Below are 27899 nucleotides of genomic sequence, written 5' to 3' on the forward strand. Positions count from 1 at the left end.
GTCTGGACAGAGGACCTTCAGGAACAGAAGTCCAAGAGATGGAGCTGAGGTGGGGCTGGGGAGAAGGGTGGAGGTTCTCAAGTGTGAGGAGGAGCTCACTGGCAGAAGGAGAACCACCTCTGAGCAGGAGGGTGCCTCAGACTGGCTGAGACTCGGGGCTGGAGGTGGAGGTGGGGGTGAGGTGTGGAGAAGAAGACGGGGGGCAAACACAGAAAACCATCAGCCTCTGACAAACCCAGGGTGGTTGGTCTTCAGAAGGGAGAGGGTCAGACCTGGGCAGCAGCTTCTCAGCGCCCCCTCAAGACCTCCTGATATCTGCTCTGCGAGCAGGTCTTCTGAGAACCAAAGACCCCTGGGCTTTGGCAAAGCTCAGGGTAGAGCCCCCACCTGATTGTCCAAATACAGGAGGGTCCTTTGGAGGTGGCTGGAGAGAACGTCCTTCTACCATCAGCAGCATGGGCAGAAGAGGGGACAGGAGAAGGACATGAAGAAAAATGGACACAGAAGAGCAAGCATTCCACAAGGTCTCTCAAGGTCACACACACACACACACACACACACACGCACGACACGCACGCAAGGTAGTGTTAGTGCACGGGGGTTCCACAGGGGAAAGTTAGATCGGAATAGCTGAAACCTGCATCCTGACTGACGGGAGACGAACTGACCAGCTGACCGAAGATGAGCTCCTGCGGTGAGGAGCCCAGAGGTTCCTCACGCCCGTCCAGCTGCGCTGACCTACATTCGGCTCCATCTTAAAGGAGACTTAGCAGCTGAAAATCCTGATTTGATGCTGACGGACGCCAGCGGGCTAAGACCTCCTTAAGATCTTCAATCTTCTTTCCTGCCAACATCTGCCTACGCTTTGGAGAAGCTGAAAAGTCAAGTGACTGAAATGTTGCGTGCGGGATGAAGATGGAGGTGGATGTCCATGTCCTACTTCAAGATCTAGAAATAACCCCGGTGGGTGGAGGTGGAGGTACTCAAACACACGAAACCATGACACGCACGCCTACAGGAGAACCTGTGGAGGACCTGACCTTCAGGGCGTTGCCGTCCATGTTCAGGTGCACGAGCTGAGCTACGGTCTGCTCCCGGACAGAATTTAGCTCCGCCTGCTGCCGCCGCAGCTTTAGCAGCAGCAGTGCCAGCTCCTCGGGCTGCGGGGGGGGGGCAGGACGGAGGGAGGACACACGGAGGGTAGAACATCAGGACAGGAGACGAGTCGGGCTCCCGAGAGCAGAGATCACACATCGGCGTACACTCCGCAGCTCCGCCCAGGTGGAGGAGCGACCCCCAAGGGGAATGTCTAGCTTCCTCGGACGGACGGACGCATCCACATCAACGTCCAATACCTCCCGCTCGTTAGGTCTATGACAGCCAGGGACGTCGAAGAGCGTCGCCACGGCAACCCCAACCACACCTTTAGATGGAAGGACTCACGGTTGTGCCCTGGAGGCCCTGGGCCGATGGGGTCTGCGCCGGGATCCCTTGAAGCGCGGACCTTCTGTCTTGAGGATAGGCATACTGCGGAGACACGGAACACGGTGAGGCCGGGGAGGCCTCTGGGAGGAACGAGGACCCGGCCGACACTAACCTTGCTAGCTGGGGGTCGCGGCCTTCTGTCCGGGCCAGCCTCTCTTTGATAGGCGGGGGACACCATCTCGGATCGGGCGGCACCCTGGCTGTAGGCCCTGCCGTGGGGGAAGCCCCCATACATGGACAGCGAGCCATGGGAGGGCGAGGGCGGGATGGAGATGGCAGGCGCAGCGTGCTCCGACAGGTTCATCATGGTTTTGGGGCTAGAGATGTTGCCATAGGGCAGCGGCGGACGGCCAAAGGCCTGCCTCTGCTGCCACTCGTACAACTGCCACATGGTGTCGTCACGCATGGAGCGACGCTTGTCTAGCAGGGGGGGTCCCAGAGGGGGGGGGCCCAGAGCCTGCTCGTACAGCGACGGGGAAAGGCTGCAGATGCTGTCCCGCTGGCCCAGGCTGCTCCTGGGCATGCTGCGGTAGCCGTCGGCGTAGTGGTGCACGAAGGGCGGGCGGTGGTTGGACATGTTCCTGGGCAGGGTCTGATAGGACGAGACGCTGCGAAGCAGAAGAAAGACAGGAGCTCAGGCTGTGAAGGAATGCCCACTCGCGTCAGAAACCATTCAAGGGGCTGTGATCCGCGGGCGGGGTGGGAGCAGAAGAGCCGCGCAAAGAAAACGCCAGGGCAGAGGTCAAAGGTATACGAGACCCGTCGCCACGGCAATGCCTTTCTTGTTCATCAGTTAGGGGACGGCATCTGGCGGAAGATGACTCAATCATCTCCTCGTCTCCGCTGTGAATTCTACGGAATGCGCGTCGACGTCCCGCACCTGGTGGAGGCGTCCTCCTGCTGCCTGGCAGAGGGCTGCTCCCACTGCGGTGATGCAGGAACTTCCATGTCCTATCTGACTGAGGCCATCTCCAAATCTGAGCCTCCTGCTGAGACCAGGTCAGATCTCTGCTCCAGAGGTCGCCGGTCTGCAAACCGTGCAGCCTCAGCAGACCTGGGGGACTGTGGAGAACCTCGGAATCTTCCTGGAAAATGTTTGTCCTCTCACACAGACTATACTTGAAGACCCATCCTCGTGCTGTTGTTTTACTTCTCGCGCATTTTAAATCAGGTGTGAATGTGATTTTAAGAACTCGCGCGAATAGGACGAGGAGAACGAGGAGCTCAGGTCAAACATCAGCTGAGCTGGTGGGCAAACAGGAGTGCAGACTCGGCCGGCAGCAGGAACCCTGAGGAGAAAAAGCTCAGCCAAAGCCGAGGAGAAACGGGTCTGCGTTCCTCCTGCGGGACCGGGAGATGTTGAGCTGTGCCTTCAGGGTTCCAAAGGTGGTCGGCTTAAAAGGCCTTGTTTGAGGAACGAGAGGAGGCCCAGAAGCTTCTGCGCTCCATCAAAGCAGGGCCAGAGTGCCCGTGTGGTAGCAACTGAACCCCCACAGCAACGACCACACCTTCTCCCCAAGGAACCCAGACCCTTTGCTCGTCGGCCGGGGTTCTGACAAATGCCGAAAAGACCTGAACAAGTAGAATAGAAGCCGCGGAGATACCTCCTACCTCCTGGTATCGTCATCCTGGTTGCGGATCCTCTGCGTGCGGACCCAATGCTCCAGCTGCTGCATGGAGCTGGTCCTGCTCAGGGTCCTCTCAGGCTCGTAGCAGGGGCTCCTCTGCGCTGGAGCTCCGGGGCCCTCGTCCGGACCCTCGTCGGTGCCGTTGATCTGTGGCAGCAGCTGCTGCGGGCCGTCAGTCTGAGCGCCGGGAGGCACGATCCTGCTGGTGACGGCGGCCGCCTGGGCTGGCTGGAGCTTGATGCTGTTGATCTTGGTGAGCGGCCGCTCGCGCTCGGCGCCGTCTCGCTGAAAGCCGTAGCGCTCGGCATCATGCCGCCGTCGCTCCTCCTCTGGATCGGAGGTCGCGGCGGCCAGATGGCGGTTCGCCTCGCAGCCGCGCTCATCATTTGGGGATTCAGGCTGCACTGGTGGCGGCCCGTGACTGTCCAGATGATTGACCTCCTGCGGCCCGCACTGCTCCACCATCAGCCTGTGCAAAGGGAGAAGGTCTGAGCAGCAAGTCTGCGGCAAGGACTCGACCCGCATCGGCTTGTCGGGACGGCCTCCGTCTGCAGAGGAGCTAGAGGAGCCTGATGTTCCTTCCAGCTGTCAGGGGAGAAACGGGACATTCAATATCTCCAATAAATCCCTTCCTGTGCCTCTCAGAAGCCGCTCCTCAGACCACACCTCCATCGGCAGCTCCTCAGGGAGGCCTCCTGAGGTAACTGACACCTCTACTGCCTTCTGCGGGCTCAAGGTCACGGCTTCAAAGCTGATCAGGGTCAGGAGGAACCCTTGGTTCTCAGCCTGCAGCCTGGTGTGGCTCTGCCTTGGACAGACACAAGACCAGAACATGGATCTTCTGGCAGGCTTTTGTTTTAGAACTCGTGGGTGTGTTGAAACGCTATCTAGATCCTCCGGATTCCTTCAGGGCTGTCAGGTTCTGCTTTTCTGTGTGAAGGTAAGGAACTCTGCTGACACATCACCGGAGATTAGGACTTTTTGGACGCTCACAACACAAGGCTCCTTCTCTAATCTGACAAACGGAAGGTTTGGGCTCTCAGACCTTCTGACGGGCTCCGACTGCACCAGTGCCGCGTCCGTCATCACCGTCATCCAGGATTCCATCTCCTTGGTCGTGTCCGTGCAGAAGTAGTAGGTCCTCATGTTGGGATGCGTGGCCTGCACGGGCAGAAGGTGGGAAGTTGTCTGGAAGGGAGAAGAAAAACGTTTGTCATCAGCCAATCGGAGGCCGGCGATGGATGCGGAGCTTCTGGGAGAACATCTGGTAAAACAATGACTGAAAGTGGAAGAAGGACGGATGGCTGCAAGTTAGAAGACTAACGGCAGGACTTACCAATGTCGGTGGTGTGAGGAGGACTCTTAGCCCCGCCGCTCCTCGTGGTGAGTGCCACGTTCCAGCCAGAAACAGAGAAAAACAACATTCAGAGAAAACCTCAGATTCCTGCTCACCACCTCCCTCAAACAAAGATCTGCTGCGCGGGCCTCCAGCCCTCTTGTTTGCACGGCCCACGGAGAGCCTCAGCTCGGAGGAGGTCACGTCCCATTCCTCATCGCCTCCGGCCCAGGTCGGAGTCATGCGGTCGGACTCCTTGGAGTCTGTCTCAAGCTCCAGAGATATTGTCTCTTTGGTTTTACGAGGGAGCCGCGGCCGAACTCTGGAGAAACCGCAGCAGACGTTGCTGCCGTTTCCCACAGTGGGAGGGGGGAGCAGAAGAAGCCCCCTGCCCAGACACCAGCTTGAAGCTCCACCTCCACGGTGGATTTCAGTGTGTAGGCAGACGTCCAACCCTCAAGGAACCAGGTAACCCTGCAGCTCGGGCAACGTCCAGTCTGTGACCTCACCAATGTTCTCCACCAAGACAGACACCGCTGCATCCCTCCTCCACCCACCCAGAAGAGGACAGGAGGTGAAGTCCACACTGACCTTGAAGGCATATTTCCTGTTGACGTGATCGTCCACCGACAGCAGCGAGATGTGGAAACTGGGGAGAAGAATGCTGCCCAGGATGCCCTCCTCCTTCTCGTCTGTGCAGGAGAAACAGAGACACTTCAGGAGACCGAGGATGAGGGAGAGGTCTCTCGGGTCCGCCGGTGGAACAGGGACCCTGATTGGCTGCCTTGCCGCTCCTCTTCTTCTCGCTAAGCTAGTGGGAGATCAATGGATGGTGAAGAACCGTCAGACCCCCCACAGCGACCCCCGTGGCAGAAGCGTCCTGGGTTGGGGTGGCATCTCTGAGGAGGGGCCAGATCTCTGAACTCCGCTGAGGGCTCCACCTGTGGACCATCTGGACCTTCTAGACCTTTGGATATCTAGACCCCTCCGCCGGGATTTGTCAATCAGAGGCCGGGGTCAGCAGGAGAAACACCACGAGCATGATGTCACCTGGACCCTGTGGACCATGTCACCATGGATGTCCAGCCAACCTGGGACTGGAACCAGGAAGACCACCTGGAGACAGGTGCCTTGACGCTCCGTTCTGTCCCAGAGGTGGAGAAGCCCTGCTGGTCCTCAACCTGTGAGGAGGAGGTCCTGACTGACAGGGGGTCCAGACCGGTAGGAATTAATCCCGGTTGATGAAGATCAGGACCAGGCCGGGCCCGGGTCCAAACCCTGACCTCACAGGCTGGAAATGACGAAGAGGGATTTAGGACTTTTGTCCCCCCTGAGAGGCGGCAAGAGAACTGGGGGACGCCAGGGTCTGCAGACCCGTCAGGTTCTGGAGGAACCAGGTTCTCCGCTTACCTCTGATCCTTCCGGCTGCCACCTTCTCACCGACTCAGAACCTCAGGTTCTACTGGTCCTATGTACAATTGAATCTGCACCAGACCCTCAACTCTGTGGGATTCTGGTCCCACAACAGGTCCAAGGTTCTCAAGAAACAGGGCTGGTAGAACTCACCTCGGTAGTAGAAGAGACAGAGGTCCGACAGCACGAACCACCTCTTCTTCCATAGCTTCATCCCCGTGCTGTCCTGGAGACACCATAGGAGCACAGTACTCAGTAACATCATACCAGAGTACACACGTACACACACACACACACACACAAACACAAACACACACATACACATACACACATACACACACACACAGGGATACTCCTCCAGATGCAGTAATTGTGGAGTATCTATGATATAATGGTTCTGGAGAAGAACGGAGATGTTGATGTTCTGCAGGCTGCCTCTGCAGGGGGTCTGGAAAAGCTGAGTAAAGTCCTCCCTGGTTGGATCCGCGGGCAGATGAATGCAGGAGGAGCCTGAAGCCGTGAAGCTGTCATGGTGGGGCTTCATGTGAACGCCCACGGGTTAGCCTCTCACTCTCCGAGGGAGCAGACGTTTCCACGGATGGCCTTGAAGGCCACGCCTCGAGGCGGGAGGAGGACCAGCGGATGAGTCAGACGTGCTGGGAGGAGGAGCTTTCATCTCCGTCACATAAATCACAGAGGCGTTCCGTTCCCCACCGAGGAACCGCAGCTGTTCTCCAGCCAGGAACCTCAATGGCTTCCAGGTTTTGGAGCAGACGGCGGACCGAAGTGGAAACTCAGAGTAGATCTCTTCATCTCCATGAAACCACGTGACCCGGACGGGGCTGCTGACAGAGGTCACGGCTGAGGAGGAGGAGGAGGTCCTTCTTCAACCGTGAAGGACCTTCTGTGGCGCTGGGATGGCCGTGTTCTCCTGCTCACCTGTTTGTAGAGCCAGTTCCTCTTGATGACCGGCGCGCTGGGGTTCCTCCTGATGGAGTTGGACCGCTTCCCAAAGTTATGGACCTTCTTCGGAGGTCTGGAGTTCTGCAGACAGAGAGGAACGGGCTTCGGTTCAAAGATCTCCTGATGTGCTGCCCTCTCGGGGCCTCGAAGACCACGTCTCCAAGTGTCCCTCACCCTTCCTGCGGGGCTGTTGGCGTCCGAGCTGCCCGTGTAGTTGGAGGCCTCGCTCATGGTGCTCAGAGGACGATCCTTCTTCTCTTTCAATGGCAATTTGGAGGTGGATCTACAAGGAGAGAACATAAATACGGGTTACAAAGACCTCTTTGGTTCCCTGTCATTCTTCTGTCTGGGGAGTCCACTGCTTCTTCTAAAGTCCTCTCAAACCCCACGGTTCTGTCGTGCGAACCTGGGTTCTTACAGCAAGCACCGAGAGGATCTCCCCTGGTGCCCAACACCTACGCCCACGGAGGTGTCCTTGCTGGTGGTCCAGGGGCAGCAGACGGGCTGCAGGCTGGGCTTCGGGCCATGATACCTCTGAGGAGAGGGGAGAAGCCCCGCCTCTTTGAGGGATGGAACCTTCAGGAGGTGAAGGGGTGAAGGACTGCTGGACAGATGAATGGGTCCCCTCTGCAGGACCTCAAGCCCGGGTCCCCTGGGGTGCTGGGGGCGGAGCCTAATCCTATACCAGCCCTGATCGATGATGGCGGCCGTCTGCTCCGGCACACACGGCTGGATTTGACGCTCCATTTCCCAGCAGGCCCTGTCCTGTGTGTGTGTGTGTGTTTGTGTGTGTATGTGTGTGTGTGTGTGTTGTGGATAATTAGCAAGTGTGAAACGAGCGGCTACAGCCCCTCTGTGACCGTCAGCCAATGGGAGGGTGGAAGGGAACGGGCGCTGCTGGAAGCCCGAAATACCAGATAAAACAGGGACAGTTGGTTGACCTTCAGGAGGAGGGAAAAGTTTGGGGTCCTTAAGAACATCTGTGCGGTGCACATAACACTGTGCACACACCCAGGAGGACCTTCCAGAACCCTCTCCATACAGGGCGAGGGTTTGTTAGCAGGGTGTGGTCAGGGGGGTGGCCAAGCGCAGGAGGTCCAGGAGGCATGTGACAGGCATCCGGAGAGGAACCGGATCAGGACCAGAACTCCTCATTTGGATGGGAAGGAGTGAGTGCAGTGGAAGATGGCACCTGAGGTGAGCAGGAACCGCCACCTCCTCCATCGGTCACAACAACATCAACCACAATGACTTACCGACTCAGAACTCTAATTTCATTTGAAAAGCTGACATCTGAACCAGAGTCAGACTGAGCTGGAGGAGCTGGTGGAGACGATGAAGGTGATGGAGCTGTGGAGATGATGGAGCTGGAGGCTCTGGTGGAGCTGTGGAGATAATGGAGCTGGAGGCTCTGGTGGAGCTGGTGGAGCTTCCTCCCAGCTGCTGCGAGGCTTTGAGCGTGTGAGCGAGCAGAGCAGAGTCCGGGCTGTGGGCGTGGCCCTACGCTCAGGGGGTGTGGCCCGGGCCTCGGGGCGGGGCTTGGGCAGGGGTCAGGCAGTCTGGCTGAGGGTGCACTTTAAAACGACCACACAGCAATTCTAAAGAAAGGTGTTTGTTCAGCGCTGCCGGACGAACCATTATCTGCAGCCCACAAAGGCTGGGCCGCAGACACGGAGATGGGCGGGGGTTCCCACAGCTCCACGCTCTCCTCCATTCAGCTTCCACAGCCGGCAGTGAGTCATGTCTGACTCCTGATTGGGCCGGAGCTTTGGCTCACGGCTGAGAATCACACCCGCCCGGACCTCCACCGGCACTGTGGACCTCCACCCAGCCTGAAATGAAAAGTTTCATTCTGCGATCGACTTCTCCTTCCTGGGTGTCTGGTCATGGGAACGGTGTGCATGTTCATCATCTGAAGAACTGTTCCTTAATTTGTTCTGAAAAAAGGGTCAATGCAACTTCCCAATTCTATTGTGAGTGAAGGCAGTGTAACATCTAAATGGTTCTCCCCTGTCAGGGAGAAGGTCTCCTCCAGTCACCTAGCACCCCTGACGACCCGGTTCACATGGTGATCTCCAATGACACCAAAACGAGAGCAGTTTCCAGAAGTTCCACTGGGTGATGAACGTCAACTTCCTGTTTTGGGTTTCAGTGACGGATGGATTCCAGGTCACGTGGTGGAGCGGATAGATCACACCATCGCCTGTGAGACGGAACACCTCCGTCATCAAAACCCTCCGACACCACCTCCTGCGGAGGTCAGCCATGGTGACGGTGAAGATGAAAGCCGGGTCTTGGCGGACGCTGTCAGGATCTCGTGAAGACGCTTCTCATGTGAGTAATGGAAGTTTCATCGGCGTGACTGTCAGAGAGAAGGTGGAAGTGAAACAGATGCTGGTTCTCTGCATGGACCTCCAGCCCCCAGGCCCTGCAGTTCCGAGGGTCTGACATGAAACCGTCCAGGGTTCCTCTCCCACACCTCCAGACTGGAAATTGAACCTTCTAGAGTGGTCGTCTGATGGTCCTCTCTTCGTGTAATGAGTACTCTTGAGGGCTTCACAACCTCCAGCTCAGCCGGCCCACATTCTTCGAACCTCCAGAACCTGGTCGCTCTGAGGCCCACAGGTTCTCCTGTTTCATCCAGTTTGAGGACTTCCCTGCCCAATGGCTTCCGCAGATGTTTGACTGGATCACGGAGCCGGTCTTTTCCGGGAGGACCTCTGGACACTGCGGCAGGTAACCTCCGCTTCAGCAGAAGAAGGAACCGGCCAGCCTACGCCCGACTGGCCGCCACCCACCGTGCCAGATGCATCAGAGAGGTGAGAATTACTGGAGGAGGGTTGGAATTTGTCAGCGGGCTGCAGCAAGGAGCTCTTGGCAGGAGAAGGAGGCTTCTTGAGGACTGGAAAACCCTCCCGTCTGCTCCAGGAGCTCCCAGGAGAACCTTGAGGAACAGAACCATAAATCCTGGGAGAACCCGGGGGTTCGCTCCAAGGACACAAACACAAACAGCTCAATGAAGAAGATCTTGTCTCTGGTGTCTCCTGAGGAGTTAATAACTTTAGTGGACACCATCTCCTCGCTGCTGAGAAGGTGGGGGAAGAGGAAACGGGACAGGGAGGTGCTCGAAAAGAGAAGAGAAGGTCACTGTGGGGGAACGGACGTCAGATCTCTTGACAGGAGGAAGACCGGAGCGCGGTTGGCGTCTCCATGGCAACAACCAACGCCGTCCACAGCTCCTCTGATGAACAGCGGGGCAGAAGCTCCGGCCGCCGGGGATGATTGTAACGGAGGAGATGGAGGACTTACTGTTCGTTGACCACAAAGATGCAGTTGTCCTGAGAAGGAACGCCGGAGACCGGATGCCTGCAGGTCACCTTCCTCTCATTGTGGCTGCGAGTGAAGAGGAGACACAGAGGAAGGTCAGCAAACATCCATGGACAACCAGAACCCTGGACCTACTCCAGCAGATCAACCGGATGTTTGAGGACACTGCAATCTGCTGAGCCCTGATTGGCTGCAGGCCTCTGATTTGCTGAGCCCCAATTGGCCGCAGGTCTCTGATATGCTGAGCCCTGATTGGCTGCAGGTCTCTGATTTGGTGTCACCTTTACGTGCCAAAGTACGGGTTGAGAAGAACCACAGGCCTGGAGAGGCGAGCAGAAACTCTACTTCCAGGTTGGTGCTGTGAGAGTATCTGCGGGTTGCAGTCCACCCGCCACGAGCGGACCAGACGCAGAGCTGCTTTGTAGGCCACGCTTCTCTGGACCTTCTGAAGGTCCACGGGACGCAGCTCTGGTGAGGACACCGGCGTCAGGCTGCCGCCTAAAATACTGGGATTTAAACACGGGGTTCTAGAAGGAGCAAATACCGAGAAGCAAATAGAGGGTTTGGGTTCCGCTGGAGGAGGGGAGCTGAGGTTCTGGAGGCGGAGAGCTGAGGTCTCCACAGCTCTGCTCTGTAATTAGCAGAGGCACCGCTGGCAGAGGAGGCCCGGTGTGGTCTCCAAAAAGACCGGCGGCGACGCTCTGCTCCTTCACACATGCCTAGACGCCTCGGCGCGTAGGATGTCTTCTCAGGCCCGGAACATCCGCGCAGGCGGGAGCGGCACCGAGGAACCCAGATGTTCTCCAACGAGGATCCAGATCTGGTTCTCTCGCAGGACAATGTTTTCCCATGATGAAGAGCCAACGAACGTCCGCATCATCATGTCGCCTCTGTGCAAGGCTAATGAAGAACATGCTTAGCCCAGGCACGTGCGGGGCTCCGCAGCAAAGATCTGACCTTCTCCCCGTGACAGTGCACGTCCCTCAGAGCTCCGACCGCAGCCTCACAGTCCCGTCAGAAGAAACATCAACAGGGACGATGTTTTCCAGCTCCTCCTCCTCCTCTTTGCCGCTTCAGCAGCCAAAGTCAACAACTCTGTCAGAGGACTTGGCCTCGGAGGCCTGCAGACCAAACCTCTGCAGGCTAACACTGTTAGCGTCTGAAGCTAACCAGACGGGGGGGCGGAGTGTGTCAGCAGCATTGTATGGGTGGGGTGGGGGGTAAGACACCCTCCATCTCCAGCATGTGGACCAGGGTTATTCGAGAAGGTCCTGAATATGGCCACACACACACGCACGCACGCACGCGCACACACACACACACACACACACACACACACACACACACACACACACACACACACACACACACACACTGTGTGCAGCACGCAGCAGAAAGCAGGAGCTCCAGGATCTCTCCAGAGGTCTCCTCTAATGGCTATTTTTAGCTTCCACATGTTGAACGTGCTCTCATTTGCTCAGGGAGGAGCTGGTGGTCTGGTGGTCCACACCATCCACCCTCAGCGAGCAGGGAATGAGTGTGCGTGTGTGTGTCTGCGGGGGGGGGGGGGGGATATTTGGCGTCAAGACAAGAACTTTGGATTGTATTCCCTCTGAGATTTTCTGTTTTCATGACTGAGCTGCTGGTTTAGGATGTGGTCCTCCAGGTTGTCCACAGCCATTAGTAGTGAGATGCACTAATGTAGGGCTTCAGGACGGGGGGGGGGGGGGGGGGGTGTCACCAACCACACCCACTGTGTGTGTGTGTGTGTGTGTGTGTGTGTGTGTGTGTGTGTGTGTGTGTGTGTGTGTGAGTCCAGTGGAACCACTAACGAGCAGGAGGCTCCCTCTGGGAGGAATGTGTCATGATTCTATTTTAGCAGCTGTGGTTGGACATGAAAGCTCAGCACCTGGCAGGTGTGGAAATGGTGAGCAGCTGCTGAGGACGCTAACCAGCTAATGCTAACCTACACAGCCTCCTCCGAGGAGCTCCTCAGGAAGACCCGTGTTTGTGAAGGTTCAGCGCAGAAGGTGCAGGCTGATGGAGCGGTAGGAGCAGACCCAACGTTCCAGGCGGGTTCTCTGAGCTGCCAGGGCGGAACCATGTGGACGGCATGAATGGCCTCCAACAAAGCCCTGCTCATGGGGGGGGGCACCACCTCCTCCACCACTGCTTAGTTTCACACTGCTTCTTCACAGCACGAGCCAGGTTCCGAGAACCTTCTAGAACCAAAGCAACCGTTGAGAAACATCAAGAACCATTCTGAATAAGAAGAACTATTCAGAACCCCCAGGAACCATCTAGAACCACAGGAAGCAGCCGCAACCCAGGTTTGGCCAGACCTTGTTGGAGCTCCAAGTGTTCCTCATTAAAAACAAGGATGGGTTCCTTCAAATACCACCGGTCCCTCGACCGCGGGACAAGAACTTCAACTTGGAACCTGTCCACTTTCTCGGGGTCGGAGAACATGCGGAGAACCCAACCTGACCAGAAGGCCCGGAGGGTTCCTCAGAGACCCTCGGGGCGTGGAGTGTTTGAGAGATTCTCTGGACCTCAAAGCAGGTCTGCAAAATACAGCTGATCTTCTGGAAAGTTCCTGCAGCAGCGGGGCTTTGTGGTCCACAGTTTCCAGCGGTTTCCTGACAACTCTGCTGAGGCGTCGCCACGGAAACAAACAACGGGCGGAGTCATCAAGGGATTACCTGGTGACCACTCACTCACTCACTCACTCACTCCCACAAGCATGCGCGCACACACACACACACACACACACACACACACACACACACACACACAAACACAAACACACACACAGGCACTACCTCACTCACTCACTCACTCACTCACTCACTCACTCACTCTCACACACGCCCGCACTCACACACATACACTGTGATTCCATAGTGGAGCAGGACAAGAGGAAGACAAGACCAGGAACAGGAGATATCTCCTGAGGAACCTGGAGGACCTGGAGTTGACCAGAGTGAGCTGGACCTCACAGGGTTCTCCAGGGTATCTCGAGCCGTGTCTCCTCTGCTGTGGAAGCTCAGGGTTCCACCTGGAGCCGAAGCAGCCAAGCAGATCTGGGCTGCAGAAGAGGAGATGCTGCTCCTCAGCTCGGCAGAGCGTCCAGCAGAGAACATGGCAACCACGCGCGCACACAAACACACACAAACACACACACACACACAGGAGTTTCGAGGTGCTACTCACGCCTTAGCCTCCAAATCCCGGTTCGGTTCGGTCCGGAACTCCCAAGGTGAGGTCGCGCGTGCGGCGGGGTGCGTTCGCGCTGCTCCGCCAGCCTCGCGCTGACCGCCGACTGGAGTCCGCGCGCCGCCCCGATACACGCACGCGCCGCCCCGATGTACACGCACACGCACGTACGCCCAACGAAACCCGAGAGGGGGTGACGTCACTGCCCGGATGTGAAGCAAGACGCGGAGGTGGCCGGCGGCGCCCTCCGGTCCGCCCCGCCCCCCGCGCCACTGATCCACGCGGGGAAAAACACACGGAGGGGGCGGAATCCCAATTGCCCGATGATCAGTTTGACACTGTTATTACACGCTTATTACACTGTTATTACACGGTTATTAACCATAACTAACCTGTCTTGATAGTTTCTGCCCGCCCCCCACACTTCCAAGGAGGAGTAGCAACTCCTGTTCTGCTAAAAAAGTTATTGTAAACACAGATTCACCCCCCCAAACTCCTGCTTCCTACCAGGCTTTTGATTCATGGCTTCTCCAAAAAAATGTGGGCAGCTGCTCCTCCCTCCACTCCCATTCTTCAGCAAGCCCTGACAGAGGAGCTGACGGGATCTTCATCCACGCCATGCACGGCTCCGGGAGACCAGCCCCCCTGCCGAGGCACTGTCAGAGGGGGGGATAGGATCTGCCCCCCGGAACAAAGGGCCGAATACCAAGCAGCTCCAGTGGGGGGCGGCGGCCATGGAAGACACAGGCCGGACAATGACCCCCCCACTTCGCTGGACAAGCAGTGACCTCCACCCTCCACTGGTGCAGGAGGACGCCTGCAGACGCTCAATACACTCCCTGTGCTTACCCCCTCCTGGCCCTCCTGCCCCATGTGGCCCCCCCGCCAGAGCAACTGAAACACCTTCTCAGTCTGAACAACAAGCAATGAACACATGGAAGGCAGAGTGTGTGTGTTTGTGTGTGTATCAGATATGTGATATGACTTTAAGTGGTTGAACATAAGAAAGATCGATATGCAGAGAAGACGGTATCCCAGGGACTAGAAGGTCCATCTGTGGGTGGAGGGCTGAGACCCCCCCCCCCCCCCCCCCCGCAGCCCCTTGGAGCCTCCCAGGTCATCCTAGGAATCTCTTTATGACTTCTCTAAGGTTAAGGAGCTGTTTCATCTAAGACCGAAACTGCCCCCCCAACCACACACACAACAGACACACACGCCCCACTGGGCTTTACGATCCAGCCAACATGTCTGACCGGCTGGTATCACCTGATCTGACCCTTCGAACTGCAGAGACTCTGCCTACATCACCTGCCTCCTGGAGGAGGAATCATATCATAAGACAAGATAAGATAAGATAAGATAAGATAAGATAAGATAAGATAAGATAAGAATAAACATTATGCTGTGCTTGGAAAACCTGAGCAAACTGCACAGAATCATTGACCGCCCGTCCAATCAAAGAGCTTGTCAGGGGAACACTGGCCAATCACAAGACGAGAGAGGACCAGGGCGCCTTCAGGCTCTCCTGACAGTCCTGGGTGGTCCTAGTGGACTTCCTCCAGCCCAGACAGAGAAGAACCGGCCAGTCTGAGAGACATCTTCATCTTCACTGGTCAAGTTTCAAATGTGGACAAACCTGCCGAGGAGGCCGAGACCTGAGAATGAAGGAGGCTCGGATAATTATCTCCGGAACCTGCCGTTAGCGGCGAGAAGCTCTTAGACGCATTAGCTGCCCACGCACGGCCGGAGCTGCGAAGCACATATTTGTGGGCTCTCGGAGAACCCCCTCCTCCTCCTCTACCTGCCCCACCCCTCACATCTCCAGCTTTTTCCTCATACACCCACGCTCCATCGCTTCCCTCAAACCAAGCTAGGAGAAAGAAAGCATCAATGGACCCATGAGCTGCTGGTCGCCAAGGAGGAGGAGGACCAGACCGCCCTGGAATGAACCGGGCCTAACAAATAGAAGATAAGAAGGAGTCTGAGCGGGTCTGAGTAGAGCCTGCAAGGACAAGGTCTACCTCCAAACAGAAGACGAGAAGACATCGGGAGGTTCTGCTCTGAACATGTCTCCACGAAGGAATCATCTGGAAGGGCGGGCTTCAGAGGCTCTGGATGTGATGGAGACACGCTCTGGTCCAATCAGAGTGGAGAGCTTTGCAGTGAATGTCTCCAGTATGTCTGGAGAACATTGTCTGGAGGTGGTTCAGGGCCGGTCTGGGGGCACTGGATCAAGGCAGGTGATTGGCTGCGGGCTGAATGGAGACAGGTATTGATCTGTGTGTCCTCACAGGCAGAGATCTGGACACACTGAGGTCACAGGAGGAACCACTGAAGAAGAGGAGGAACCTCTGAAGAAGAGGAGTAACCGCTGAAGAAGAGTTCAGCTCCAGTTCCTGTGTTCAGTGTTGTCCAGTGTAGGGTGAGAAGATGGAGTCCATACAGACGACAGAGAAGGTGACCATCAGAAGTGGGTCGGGGGGGGGGTCCCCTGCCCCCCCCAAACAGACATAGACTGTCGATCAATTTCTTCCCTCCCTCTGTCTGTGTTTAGCCCCCGGGCGGCGCTCTGCTAAGCCCCGCCCCCTCGGCGCCGCCCTGCTAATCTATATGTGGAATCGGGGCGGTCGATGGCCCCTGGCTTCCTGTCAAACCCACTGTGACCTCACAACCTCCAGAGCAGAGGAACCCTGAGGATCAGGGGAGGAGGCTGAAGGTGTTTACAGAAGGTGGTCCTGAGGACACACACTTTGAGATGGAACCATTAGTGTTTATTCAACACACCCTGTGTGTGTGTGTGTGTGTGGAGGGGGGGGGTGGTGTTTGCAGCTGAATCTCTACTCCTTTGAAGAAAAGAAAAACAAGCTGCTTCTGTGGCGATTCAGATCCTCCTGACCCTCAGAGCCCCAGACCTCTGGTACTTCAGACCAGTAAAACGCCGGAACCCTGGACCATCAGGGAACTCAACTCAACTCCTGAGACCTGGAAACCAGTGCCTTCAGACCTCTGGACGCCCAGACACTTGGACCCTCAGAGCTGATCTGCGTAGGAGCCACAGGTTTGAACTACAGTTCCTCACAAAGCAGAAGGCGGGTTGGACCAGGCTGACAAGGTTCTCCTTCAGTGACTCAACTACAAACTAACACCAGACAAACTTTCACTTCCCTCTGAAAGAGGCAGTGAAATGGCCCGGCTGGTCACGCATGACCTGGGGGCGAACTGAGGACTGAAGATGAGGAGCAGCCTTGGATCATCCTGCTGGTCTGACAGGCTTCAGGGAAGACCCCTAGGATGGGCCAATGATCTGAAGACACAACCACACCGCCACCTGGTTGCTGCAATGAGGAATTACATGGAGGACATTCAACCACATGGAGACAGTGACAGACAGACAGACAGCTGGACAGGTAAACAGACAGCTGGATGGACATGTGGACAACTGGACAGACCATGCCAGAGCACAGCCATGTCTGAGGGACCTGCCTTCTGCGCTGGATATGTTGGCGCCACCTGGTGGAGAGCCAATGATGAGCCCGGTCATTCATCCATCCACATCAGAACATGTAAGATATTCAGTTCCAGGAGAGTCAGGATGTCTCACTCATGGACCTTCTACCCGTCAATCTACTGAATGGAATATGAAGGTGCTGCCCCATCATCATAATCTTGGACCACCTTCAGCTCATGAAAACCTCCTCTTGCCACCCCCTGCTGGCTGGAACCTGTGGCTGCAGACGGCACCATCACACCAACTAACCCTCACACATACACACACACACACACACACACACACACACAGATTATTTCTGCTCTAAGACACTCAGGTGCACAAATATAAAATGTTGAAGGGTGTGTGTGTGTGTGTGTGTGTGTGTGTGTGTGTGTGTGTGTGTGTGTGTGTGTGTGCGTATGTACACACACAGCTCAACAAAAACATTATTTTTAGAAGAAGGCAGTCTGATGTCACCTTCTTTCTTTTCCAAATCTCTCCTGAGCTGTCAGAGCCTGAGGAGCAGCGAAGCTCCTCAGATCCAGGAAAGAGAGAAACCGTCACACCTTCACTGTCATCACAGAGCAGAGTCTGTGTGGAAATAACTTCAGTGGAAACCTAAAATAATCCATATCAAGCAGCTCCATGCGTGGCCCGGAGCAGCTCCTCTGAAGGCCCAGCCAGAGAAGAACACCTCAGCACGTGCACACATCTGAGATGTTTGGCATTTTGTTTCATAAAAATAAAAAGAAAGACTCCATGGGCCAGGCTTCGGCTGCAGGTTCCTTCCGTGGACCACAGCTGATCGTTCATCAGTTACACAGAAGCATTTGGTCAAGAGAGGCTCAGTACCTCCTGGAGACCACCAGGCCCTCCTGATAAACACCTCGAAGCCCCCTGACCCAATGGACCACAGAGAACATCTCAGACTGGAGATGTAAGCTCTGATGTAAGCTCAGCAGGGAGAAAGACAGCCGCTGGTGGTACCTTGGTGGTCCATCTGGACCATCTTTGGTATCCAGCTAAGCTCCACGTGAAGTCCAGTGCCCACCCTGGTTGTGGACAAAGATTCAGAAAGAGGCCGACAGGTGTCATCCAAACTCCTACTCAAATCAGACTCTCCGAAGGTTCTTCTTACAGGCCTGAGCTACCATGATCTTCTCCCACCTCCTCCTCGGAACCTTTCCACATTTCTGACTCAGAAGGCCACCAGTAGCATCTCCAGCCCATGTAGCCCCCAGATCTCAGCTCTGGCCCACGCTGAGCATCGATGGTATGTGTGCTAACTTCTACCTCTTCCATCACATTCAACCTCCAATCAAACTGGCTGTCTGAAGGAGGTCTCCAGGATGAGGTCCTGCAAAGAATGCGGTGTGACCTGAAACGGGAGAAGAGCCGGGAAGAGCTGCTGGTGTCTGAAGACCGAGAAATTCTTCTTGAAGAGTGAAAATAAAGTCTATAAAGCCTCATCAGTGAGTTAATTTCAGAATCAGTGTTGTCTCACACACACAGACACACACACACACACACACACACATACACACACACACACACACACACACACACACACACACACACACACACATTGTGAAGGTCTGCCCTGCAGGACCTCCACCTGGGAGGAACCCTCATTAGCAGAGGGTGGAGAACGTGGAGAACGTTAAAACCGGATGAGTTCCTGCCAGGAGGCTGCAGCTCAGGGGAGGAGGAGGAACCACAGCAGTCCAGATGGTGCCTCCTCACCAGAGGGGTGTTCATGGCTGACCTGGACTCCAGAAGGTTCTGAGGAGGAACCTGGATCCTGCAGCCGAAGAGAAACCATTCGACTTCTGCCTGCTCTCTGCTCCTCGCAGTGCCCCCCCCCGTGGCCACCCAGGGTACTGTGCGCTGCAGCCGTCCTGCTGGCTTCCTGATGGATGGAGATCAAACACCAAAAGGAGGACCTGAAGAGGAACCGGAGATCATAACCATCCAGATTCCAGAGTCAAAACTCTCCATCCAGACCCTGGACCAGGCGATGAAGAAAGGTGGACCTCGGGCTCTGAGCTGAGGAGGGTCTCAGGAGGCTGGAACCGCTCCATCTCCAGAGGGAAGATTTCATAAGCCCGATCCTCCAGAAGATCCACTAATAAGAATAGATCAATAGCTGCTCCTCACTGATTTGATTCTGCCTCCACCTCCATCATCCATCCATATGACAAAATTATTATGGGAGGGCCCTTCTCCTCCCTCTGCTGAGAAGAACCTTAACAGCACAATCTGCTCCTCCTGGCTCCCACTGAGAAACCCGCCTGGCGGCCAGGAGGAGCAGACAAGGTCCATCCTGGACGACGAGCAGGATGAGGGTCAGATACTGCTTCACCGCGTGTTCATGACCATAAGAAGAACTGTCTCCTCTTCCACAGAGTTCTGCAACAAGGCAATAAATGCTCAGCAGCATCAGCAGTGAAACACCAGGAGATGAAGCTGCCTCCTTTAGGCCAGACCTTCTGGAACCTCCAGCTGAAGACCCTCCGCCTCACCGCATTTGGAGGAGCAACTGTCTCACAGCCCGGTGACCACGGAGACTCCCAGGTTCCTCTCACAACATCACCGCAGACCCCCCAGATGGAGGTCCATCTCACAGAACATTGACTGCAGAACCCTGGATCAGTGCTTCTCAATTATTTTCTGCTACGCCCCCTCTAGCATGAAGAAAACAATTTGCGCCCCCCACTCTCCACCACGACTACAAATAATATCATTGTCTAATATCATTGTCATTGTCTTGTTATAAGTACACCTCTGCATAAAATTATATCCTTATTAACATTAAAGAAAACAAAAAAGAAAGAAATATAGTTCAACTTACAACAAAGAATAACTTTATTAACATTGTTTTTAGTCTGTATCAGACACAGTAAACACACCGGTCTTTCCTCGTCACCCACTGTAGTCACAGTGAACCCAAGCGCTACATACACTTTGTCATATTTCCTTGTCTTAGCTTTCGGGTGACTTTCTTCTCTCTCATTATCTTCGTCTCTCTCCGCCTTTCTTTTCATCCCTGTTAAAAAAAATTAAATGTTGTCTCTTGAGGGTTTGTTTACTCCACTTCATATCGCCTGTAATTCTCCCTGCGCACACTCTGACAATGAGAGCGCCACTGCCAACTACTGTAGTGGATGTGCTTCATTCTAGAACAGCAAAAAAAAAAAAGCATGTTCCCCAGGGTCACATGCGCCCCCCGGCATCGCAAATAGCACCCCAGTCTTTGAGAAGGACTGCCTCAGATGGAGGTCTAACTACAAACTCAGGCTGACCCTGACAGGACCTCCACCCAGCTGTGACTCACTGGTCCAAGAGTCCAGCTTCCATACACTGCTGAAGTCACACACACACACACACACACACACACTTGGCCTGGAACAAAGGTGGGGGTGACCCTCACAGTGGTGAAGGGAACCTGACAGGAGAACAACCCTGACCGTGAGAAAACAAACAGGTTCCACATCAGCCATGGGAGAACATCGTAGAACGTGGGTGAATGTTGGGAAACGTGTGTGAGTGCGCTGTGTGTGTGTGTGTGGTGTTTACACAACGCCCTTCTGTCAATCATTAACGCGAAGATAAGAAGGACAGAAGAAAGGAGTAAAGGTTCTGGATTCAACCTTCTACCTGAGGAGCGGGGGTCACGTGTTCTGAGGGGCGGAGCTGCCTGTGCTGAGGGGCAGAGTCAGCTGTGTGCAGGTGCTGGACCTACTTGATGAAGCAGCGCGCTCCCTCGAAGGTGTAGCCCTCCTCCCAGCCGGTGGGCAGATCTGCAACAGAGGGAGGGACACAGGGTCAGCGTGAACACACACACACACACACACATAGCTGAACCCCTTACAGACAGTCACATGACGGAAGATGAAGATGGTGCTCGTCTCCCTGGTAACCGTCAGCATGGAACACATTCATTCATGAGCTATATTACAGCCAATCACAGCTGAGCCTGAGAGTGGGAGGCGGGGCTTCACCTGGACAGGTCAGCTGTCAATCATCCAACCATTCACCCTCTCATTCACATTTATAACAGTTTCGAGTCTCCGGTGAACATGGGAGAACCAGAAGCTGCTGACGTCGAAGTCCGATGGACATGAAGGTCCTGACGGGAGAACGTCTCCAGTGTGTTTCTTCTTCAGAACGGAGGAGGAAACCTCGCCCCGGTGAGCGGGATCCCCTCACGTGCAGGACGGACCTCCGCCCGTCCACCCCTCGACAGCGTGAAAACACCTCCATCACAACATTTTGTTTCCACACTGTCCGGATTGTTCTCCAGGTGAAAGCTCACTAGGGGCTGCTCCTCCGGCCGCCTCCACTTCCTGCCCACTCTTTCCTCCATCCACCTCCAGCTGCGAGCACCAGATGATTGACCCGGTAGTCTGGTAAAAAGCCACGGATGCTGCAGTGAAACCAGGGATGTCCCTCATCTTCTCTTCCTCTGTGCTGCTTCCCTCGGGGGCCTCGGCCAATCACCCGCCTCCACCTGACCCTCTCCTCCTCATCCACTGCTGTCCCACCAGGGAGGTTCCCGGAGATCTCAGATCCCGGAGACCCTCCTCACAAAGACCCCGGGAGCCAGTTCTATTATGGGATGGCCTTCAGGAGGACTCCTGCAGGAAGGTTAGGCTGCTGAAGTCCAGGTGAGAACTGCAGGTCCTCTCAACTCACTGACAACCGCATAGGAACCACAGAGGAACCTTAGAGGCACCTCACAGCAACCACAGAGGAACCTCAACAGAGGTGGGATGCTTCTGACGACGTGAGGGTAAGGCTGGAACATCTGGGACGAGACCTCGGGTCCGGATGGAGATGGAGGAGACCCATCTTCAGCAGGAAACCGGAGCACCGTGATGCCAGTAACCGGACACGAGCGGGCGGAGGCGGGCAAGCGGGGGAGGCGAGGCGGCCCCTGACGGCGGGAGCTGGGGGTTCGGGGTACCGGGGCCCTACCTGCCGTCCTCCGGTGTCCGGTGCTCACCGCGCCGCCGGTTCCCGGATGCAGCCAGGTCGTGCTCTGGGCGTCCTCGCTGCGGGAGGAGACACACACACACACACACACACCACCATGAACGCGCCTCCCGGTACCGGGCGGACACGCGCCGCGCCGCGCCGCCGGTCTGCCGGTACCCCGGTCCGTACCTGACGAAGAAGACACGTCCGTCCCGGGTCACGCCGAAGGTCCAGCGCGGCGGCAGGCGGGAGGTCCAAGCGGGCTGCGCGGCCGCCATGTCTGCTCACACAGCCGAACGCGGAAACCCTGGCAACGGCGCGAGGGGGCGGAGCCGGGGGCGCCGCCGTGCGCGGGCGCGGCGCGGGCACGATCGAGCAGGCGGGCGTGTGTGTGTGTCTGTGCACCCGTGCAGTGTTTTCCGCCAGGAGAACCCGCGTGGTGATCTACGCAGAGGCAATGTCTGTGTGTGTGTGTGTGTGTGTGTGTGTGCTAGTGTGCGTGTGTGTGTGAGGGGGGCAGCCATGTACTTCTAACTAGAATATAAACACTCGCACACACACACACACATCTACGTTACATATTACGTCACCACTGCCTCCGGTACATTTTCCTTTGCAGTACTCATTAAAAGTACTGCAGTACTTTTCATTAAAATACTGCTCGAGGAGGGGGGAGGTCATCTGGCCCACTTAAAGCTGAGGACGGTATGGGGGGGCTGGTTTATTGACCAGGTGTGTGTGTGTTTATTAGCACATGTTGCGTTTATGAAGTGAATCGTGTTTGTTTGTTTTTGGGGGGGGGGGGGGGGGGGGGGGGGGGATGCGTCCAGGGACGCTCAGCTAATCGGGTGTCACTCTGTGGCCCTGAATGCAGCAGCTCTCTGGGAGGAGCTGCGGGCCTCACACCAGGAGATCCAAGGACTAGAACATGGAGATTCTCTCCAGCTGACCTTCGTGGACCGGCCCCCAACCCGAGAATGAAGTTTGGAGACCAGTACCCACCGGGCGGGATTAGAACCTGAAACAACCCAGAGAAGAACGTGGTTCCAAGCTGAAGAGCCCAACAGAAACCTCCACCAGCTCTCTGAGAAGACGGACAGACCCCTCCTCCAGGGGAACCTTCTTGTTGTGCAGTCAAGTCCCACCAATCACCGAGCACCTGAGAGTTCCTGGGTGAGGGATCTGAAACACCTCACGCCTGCAGTGTCTTCAGAGGGGGCGTTGAAGAAGGGACCCTGCAGGACAGCAGCAGTTTTCCAAGGCCTCATTCATCAGTGTATCCACTCATTATCTGCACTGGTCACTAGCACAGTCCTCGCTTGAGCTCCAGGCCGGACCTTCTAACACTGGTGGGACAGAAACATTCATCATGGGCACTGTCATCACAAATCTCCATGCTTTGGAGCGATTGGAGCGCCGACTGGAGCGCCAACTCCGACTTCCCTTACCCTCCTCCACCACCTCAACCTCCAACTCCTCCATCTCATCCACCACCTCCATGTCCTCCACCTCCACTGCGATGGCAGACCCCCGAAGAGGTTCTTCGGGGTTCTGCAGGAATTCGAGGACATGATGACCTAGAGGGTCGTGGAGGAGGACCATGGGAACGCACATGAAGGTGGTCCTCCACAACCACACTGCTCGTGCAGGATATGTGTGACAGTGGAAGGAGAACATCTGTCAGCATGGACTTCCCCCCCCATTCCACAACAACACACACTTCCTGTGTATGGTGGGACAGAGAGGCTTCGTGACCAACGGCATCTTCTGAGGCTGCTGGGGTCATGTGAGCGGCTGCGGGCTGGACCTCATCCAGGCGGAACCCGGGGCTTTGTGATGAACATCTGCTACTGGCTTGTGCTGGAGAGGAGCCTTGACAGGGTGGAGGGCTGATCTCCTGTAGCATCTAAGGGTTAGATAACAAAAGCTGGAAAAGCTATTCTCTGATGGAGCATCTCACAGCTCCAGCCTCCACCACATCTCGTCAGAGATGATCAACTTTCAGAAGGTCCACACACCTGCCTGGGAGACCACGTGAGCTTCACTTCTTCTGCATGACAAAGCAGTGGAACCTCTCCTCCACCCTGGGTCCCTGAGGTGTTGGATGGGTGGAAGGTCTTCATCCAAGCAGTGCCTGATTATATTTCTACCTTTGATTGTACTTCTGTCTTCTGGACAGCCCGGCTGAAGGCCAGTTGCCGTCCACTCTTCTACACCCTCTGAAGAAGATCAGCGGTTCCTCCTTGTCTTTGTCTTCGGTCCGCAGACCCTTGCAGGAGTGTGGGCTCCGCTGGGCCTCTTGACGATCTCCTCCAGGAACCCCCTCAGAACCCGTGGAAGCAAACGCAGGGACTTAAAAGGCATTCAAATAAGCAGTTTGGACTTTGGTTGATGTCCTGTGATTCCCATGCATTCAGGGGGCTGTGTGTGTGTGTGTGTGTGTGTGTGTGTGTGTGTGTGTGTGTGTTTTCAGTACAGTAGGACCCAGCTGAGCTCCAGAAGGAGGTTGTGTTTGGGCGAGTAAGCATGTTCTACTGCCTTTAAGTCTGTCGGGCCATCTGCCTTCTGCACAGGACACTGCACTGGCGTATGTGAGTGTGTGTGTGTGTGTGTGTGTGTGTGTGTGTGTGTGTGTGTGTGTGCGTGTGTGTGTGTGTGTGTGTGCGGATGTGTGTGTGGAGGGACGGCACTGATCAATAAGTATTGATTTCCCACTTGTCTCAATGGCAGGCCGGTGATGAGATGTCACCCAGCTCCCGTTCCTCAGCCAGGATGGATGTGACGGATGGAGATGGGGGTGGGGAATGGATGGAGAAGGTGGAGCACATCTGACAGAGACCTCCACCTCCACCCACTGCTGCAGGTGGACCATTGATCAGAGCTGAGTTAAGGGGAGGGTGGGATAGATGGACAGGACCCTCCATCGCATTGGACTGAAGGATCTCTCCTGGAAGGAGAAGTCGTGGCTCGACATCTGCAGAGCTTCTGATGGACTGCTCTACTTTGAATGAAACAGATGGATCAGTGGGTGTGCTTATGTGTGTGTGTGTGTGTGGGGGGGGGGGGGGGGGGGGGGGGGGGGGGGTGTCACTCTCCATAAAGCTAAATGGATCATCTATCAGTGTCTCATAAGTCAGCCCCCCCCCCCCGACTGCTGGCAGCTGCTCGGAAATGAAGTCCAGGAAAGGCTGTGGTTCAGAAGAGCTGAGGCTGCAGTGCTTCTTCTGGAAGCCGGCCCACCCCCCGCGATCCAAGATGCAATTAGCAAAGTCCAACTATTAGGACGTCATTTGCAGCAGCGCTAATGAAATTAGCGCCTGTCAGCAGGGCTGCACCATAATTACAGCCACCAAGGACACAGACTAGTCATCAGGTTGGCTTTGGACCCCGCCAGAGGAGACGGGGTCCCGTGAAAGGAGCAGGTTTGTCCAAAGCTGGGCCGGACCTGCTGGCTCTGACCTCCCGCTTCATCCACACACAAATGAAAACCTCACAGCTAAACACTTTGCACCCAAATGTGGGTATGTGTAGTGATGCGGACAGAGTGTGTGTGCAGAGCCCCCCTATCCCCGCCTGGGAATTATCCCGTCAACCCGCCTGGCGGCTGGCTGTGACAGCCCCAGGCCCCGGGGCCGGTCGGCCGGCGCCGGCAGTGAGTCACCTCCTAAATGGGTGTGAGCGTGAAGGAAGTCGTGCTCCAGTGCGCTGCGCGATCAGCGTGGGATCTGCTGCGTGGGCCTCTCTGGGGTTTGTGGCCGCCGCTCTTCATCACGCCTGCAGCTCCTCCTCTGATGCATGTGATTCTTTTCAGCGATGCCAGATTCGGGGCCCTGGGGCCGAGGTGACTTTGTCCGGGACGGAAGTGACGGGAAGCCGGAGCTCTGACGACAGGGCTGTCATGATAAGGTCACCAGGCGGACCTTCAGGCCGGATGTCAAGCTGAAACAGTGTTTCTTCAAAAGTTGGCTCACCACCGACAGCTCGTGGGCCTGTCAAGCTGTCCATCTGACAAAACATGCAAAGTAGTCCATAAATAGATATAATTACATTAATGGATGTATTAAGAAATTAATACATGTCTATAAAAATAATGACTATACAAATATATTGATGTAAAAAATAGATCAATTCATATAACACATATCAGATTCAAGAAATTAATTTTTCATCAAATAAATGTAAGACTGTGTAGATGTTTAAATATGTGATCTATAGATAAATGAATGTAAAAAGCTATGAATATAGAAATAAATGTATGCATACCTAAATCATCATACATCAATAAAAATACATGTTTATCTCTAAATCTCAAGGTATAGGGAAATAAATATAAAGATGTCTAAAAAAATAGACCTGAAAATAAACAAATGTCTAAATAATAGACTTGAACATATATAAATGTATTATTAATAGATTTGAACATATATAAATGTCTAAATAAAAGACGTGACTATATCTAGACGAATATAAAGATGAATATGAATGTACATGTGTGCCCGTCCGGAGCCTCCACCGTCTTCCGGTCCGGCCCGGTCCGATCCGGTCCGGTCCAGTCTCAGGGGGTCGCCCCGATCTCCTGGTATTGGAACGAGCGGCCGCCGGCCCGGGAGGCGTCACCATCGCAACGGCGGTCGCCTCTGCTGCAACCGCTTTAAAGGCTGCTGACGTGACCGGTCATGTGACACACGTCGCGTCACTTGTGTGGACGCCCCCCCCCAACGCCCTGGCCTCGGGATGCTGGTCGCCATGGCAACCACGTCACCCTGATCAACTGACAGCAACTGAACATTCCTCTGACCAGCCACCTCTGTAAGCCAGAAATACTTGTAAATACATGTAAATTCCTTCCTAAATATTCCTAAATATTTTGCATACTTGTAATATCTCCAGACGCGTCTGGTTTTCCAGGTAAGTTTGGGTCTCGGAGATGTTTTGGAGGTGTTCGGGCCAAGTGGTGGCGGCGGTTAACAGGTCGAGGCGCTAGCTAAAGCTAAAGTCTTCTGACACGAGCAGGAGGTCCACTCATAGTGAATATCAAGACTGGCTGATGAGATGTTTTTAGAAGGTTTCCAAGGTCCATCCAGAAGCTCTCCCGGAGGTAGACGGGTCCCAGGTAAGAGACACACTTTGAGGAGAAGACTTATGGCTTCTGAGGTGGAAGGAAAAGAAGGCTCCTCTCCTGGGGATGTGACGAGACCTGAGCTCTGTCTGGATGAGGAGGAACTCGAACCCTGGGAGATATGATCATGCTGGGGTGTGTCCTGAGGCCACAGACAAGGAATGCATTGACAGAACCCTGAGGAACATCTCCAACCTTGGACAACCTTCCTCCAGAACCAGGGCCTCAAACTGTCAGGGACCAAAACCAGTTGGATTCAGGACACATGGAGTCCCGGACCTACAGAGTCCAGGACCAGCAGAATCCAGGACTGACTGAGTTGTAACACAGCTGACAAGGTGCGGGGTTGGGGTTGGGCAGAGGTCCAGGTGGAGGTCCAGGAGAAGATCCAGGTGAAGGTCCATGTGGAGATCCAGATAGAAGATGAGAGATGAGATGAGAACAACTTTATTTATCCCAAAGGACATTGTTGTGCCAGACTTTCAAGTAAAAAACATCACAGTAATAGATAATAGTAGAAAGGAGGAAGAATAAGAAATACAATGAAATATGAATTGTCCTAACTGTTAACTGTAACTACAAAGATTGAAGATTCCCTGCGGCTGAGGGAAGAGGAATTAAAAAGTCTGATAGCCTCAGGTAGGAACAACCTCCTGTAGCGTTCAGTGGAGCTCTTTGGTGGTATCAGTCTACGACTGAAAGAGCTCTGACAGGACATCAATGTGGCATGCAGGGGGTGATGGACGTTGTCCATGATGCTGAGGAGCTTCCTCAGCATCCTCCTCTCTGAAACCTGCACAACAGACTCCAGCTCCACTCCCAGGACAGACCCGGCTCTCCTAATGAGCTTGAGATTCTTCTCCTCCATGATCCTCAGAACAGATGAGATGATATTTGGTCTGTTGGCGGTCTAGAAAATATACGACTATCTGTGTGCAGGAAGAG

General features: G+C 55.1%; 1 protein-coding gene across 9 annotated transcripts in view; it reads right to left on the bottom strand.

Annotated features, from left to right (window-relative positions):
* LOC147224646 (pleckstrin homology domain-containing family A member 5-like) overlaps positions 1–22310 on the bottom strand; it is a 30635-nt gene extending 8325 nt beyond the window's left edge. For 4 of the 9 annotated variants that reach the window (XM_086162698.1, XM_086162695.1, XM_086162697.1 and 1 more), the window contains exons 1-14: positions 22025–22310; positions 21836–21912; positions 20601–20658; positions 10135–10218; positions 7000–7108; positions 6802–6906; positions 6016–6088; positions 5041–5141; positions 4159–4274; positions 3097–3582; positions 1598–2093; positions 1444–1527; positions 1041–1160; positions 388–441 (exon numbers count right to left, since the gene is read on the bottom strand). In XM_086162698.1, coding sequence (XP_086018824.1) covers positions 388–441; positions 1041–1160; positions 1444–1527; positions 1598–2093; positions 3097–3582; positions 4159–4274; positions 5041–5141; positions 6016–6088; positions 6802–6906; positions 7000–7108; positions 10135–10218; positions 20601–20658; positions 21836–21912; positions 22025–22113 — 2052 coding nt within the window. In that variant the 5' untranslated portion in view covers positions 22114–22310. Of the gene's footprint in view, positions 1–387; positions 442–1040; positions 1161–1443; positions 1528–1597; positions 2094–3096; positions 3583–4158; positions 4302–4449; positions 4893–5040; positions 5142–6015; positions 6089–6801; positions 6907–6999; positions 7109–7326; positions 7342–9728; positions 9745–9784; positions 9793–10134; positions 10219–13875; positions 13985–20600; positions 20659–21835; positions 21913–22024 lie in introns of those variants that run through there. The other 5 variants (XM_086162702.1, XM_086162696.1, XM_086162700.1 and 2 more) reach the window with 5 other exon arrangements.
* Between the last annotated feature and the right edge of the window lie 5589 nt (positions 22311–27899).

Source organism: Fistularia commersonii, chromosome 17 (assembly GCF_037954325.1).
Source record: "Fistularia commersonii isolate RoL2024-O1a breed Wild chromosome 17, RoL_Fcom_v1.0, whole genome shotgun sequence".
Taxonomy (NCBI): domain Eukaryota; kingdom Metazoa; phylum Chordata; class Actinopteri; order Syngnathiformes; family Fistulariidae; genus Fistularia; species Fistularia commersonii.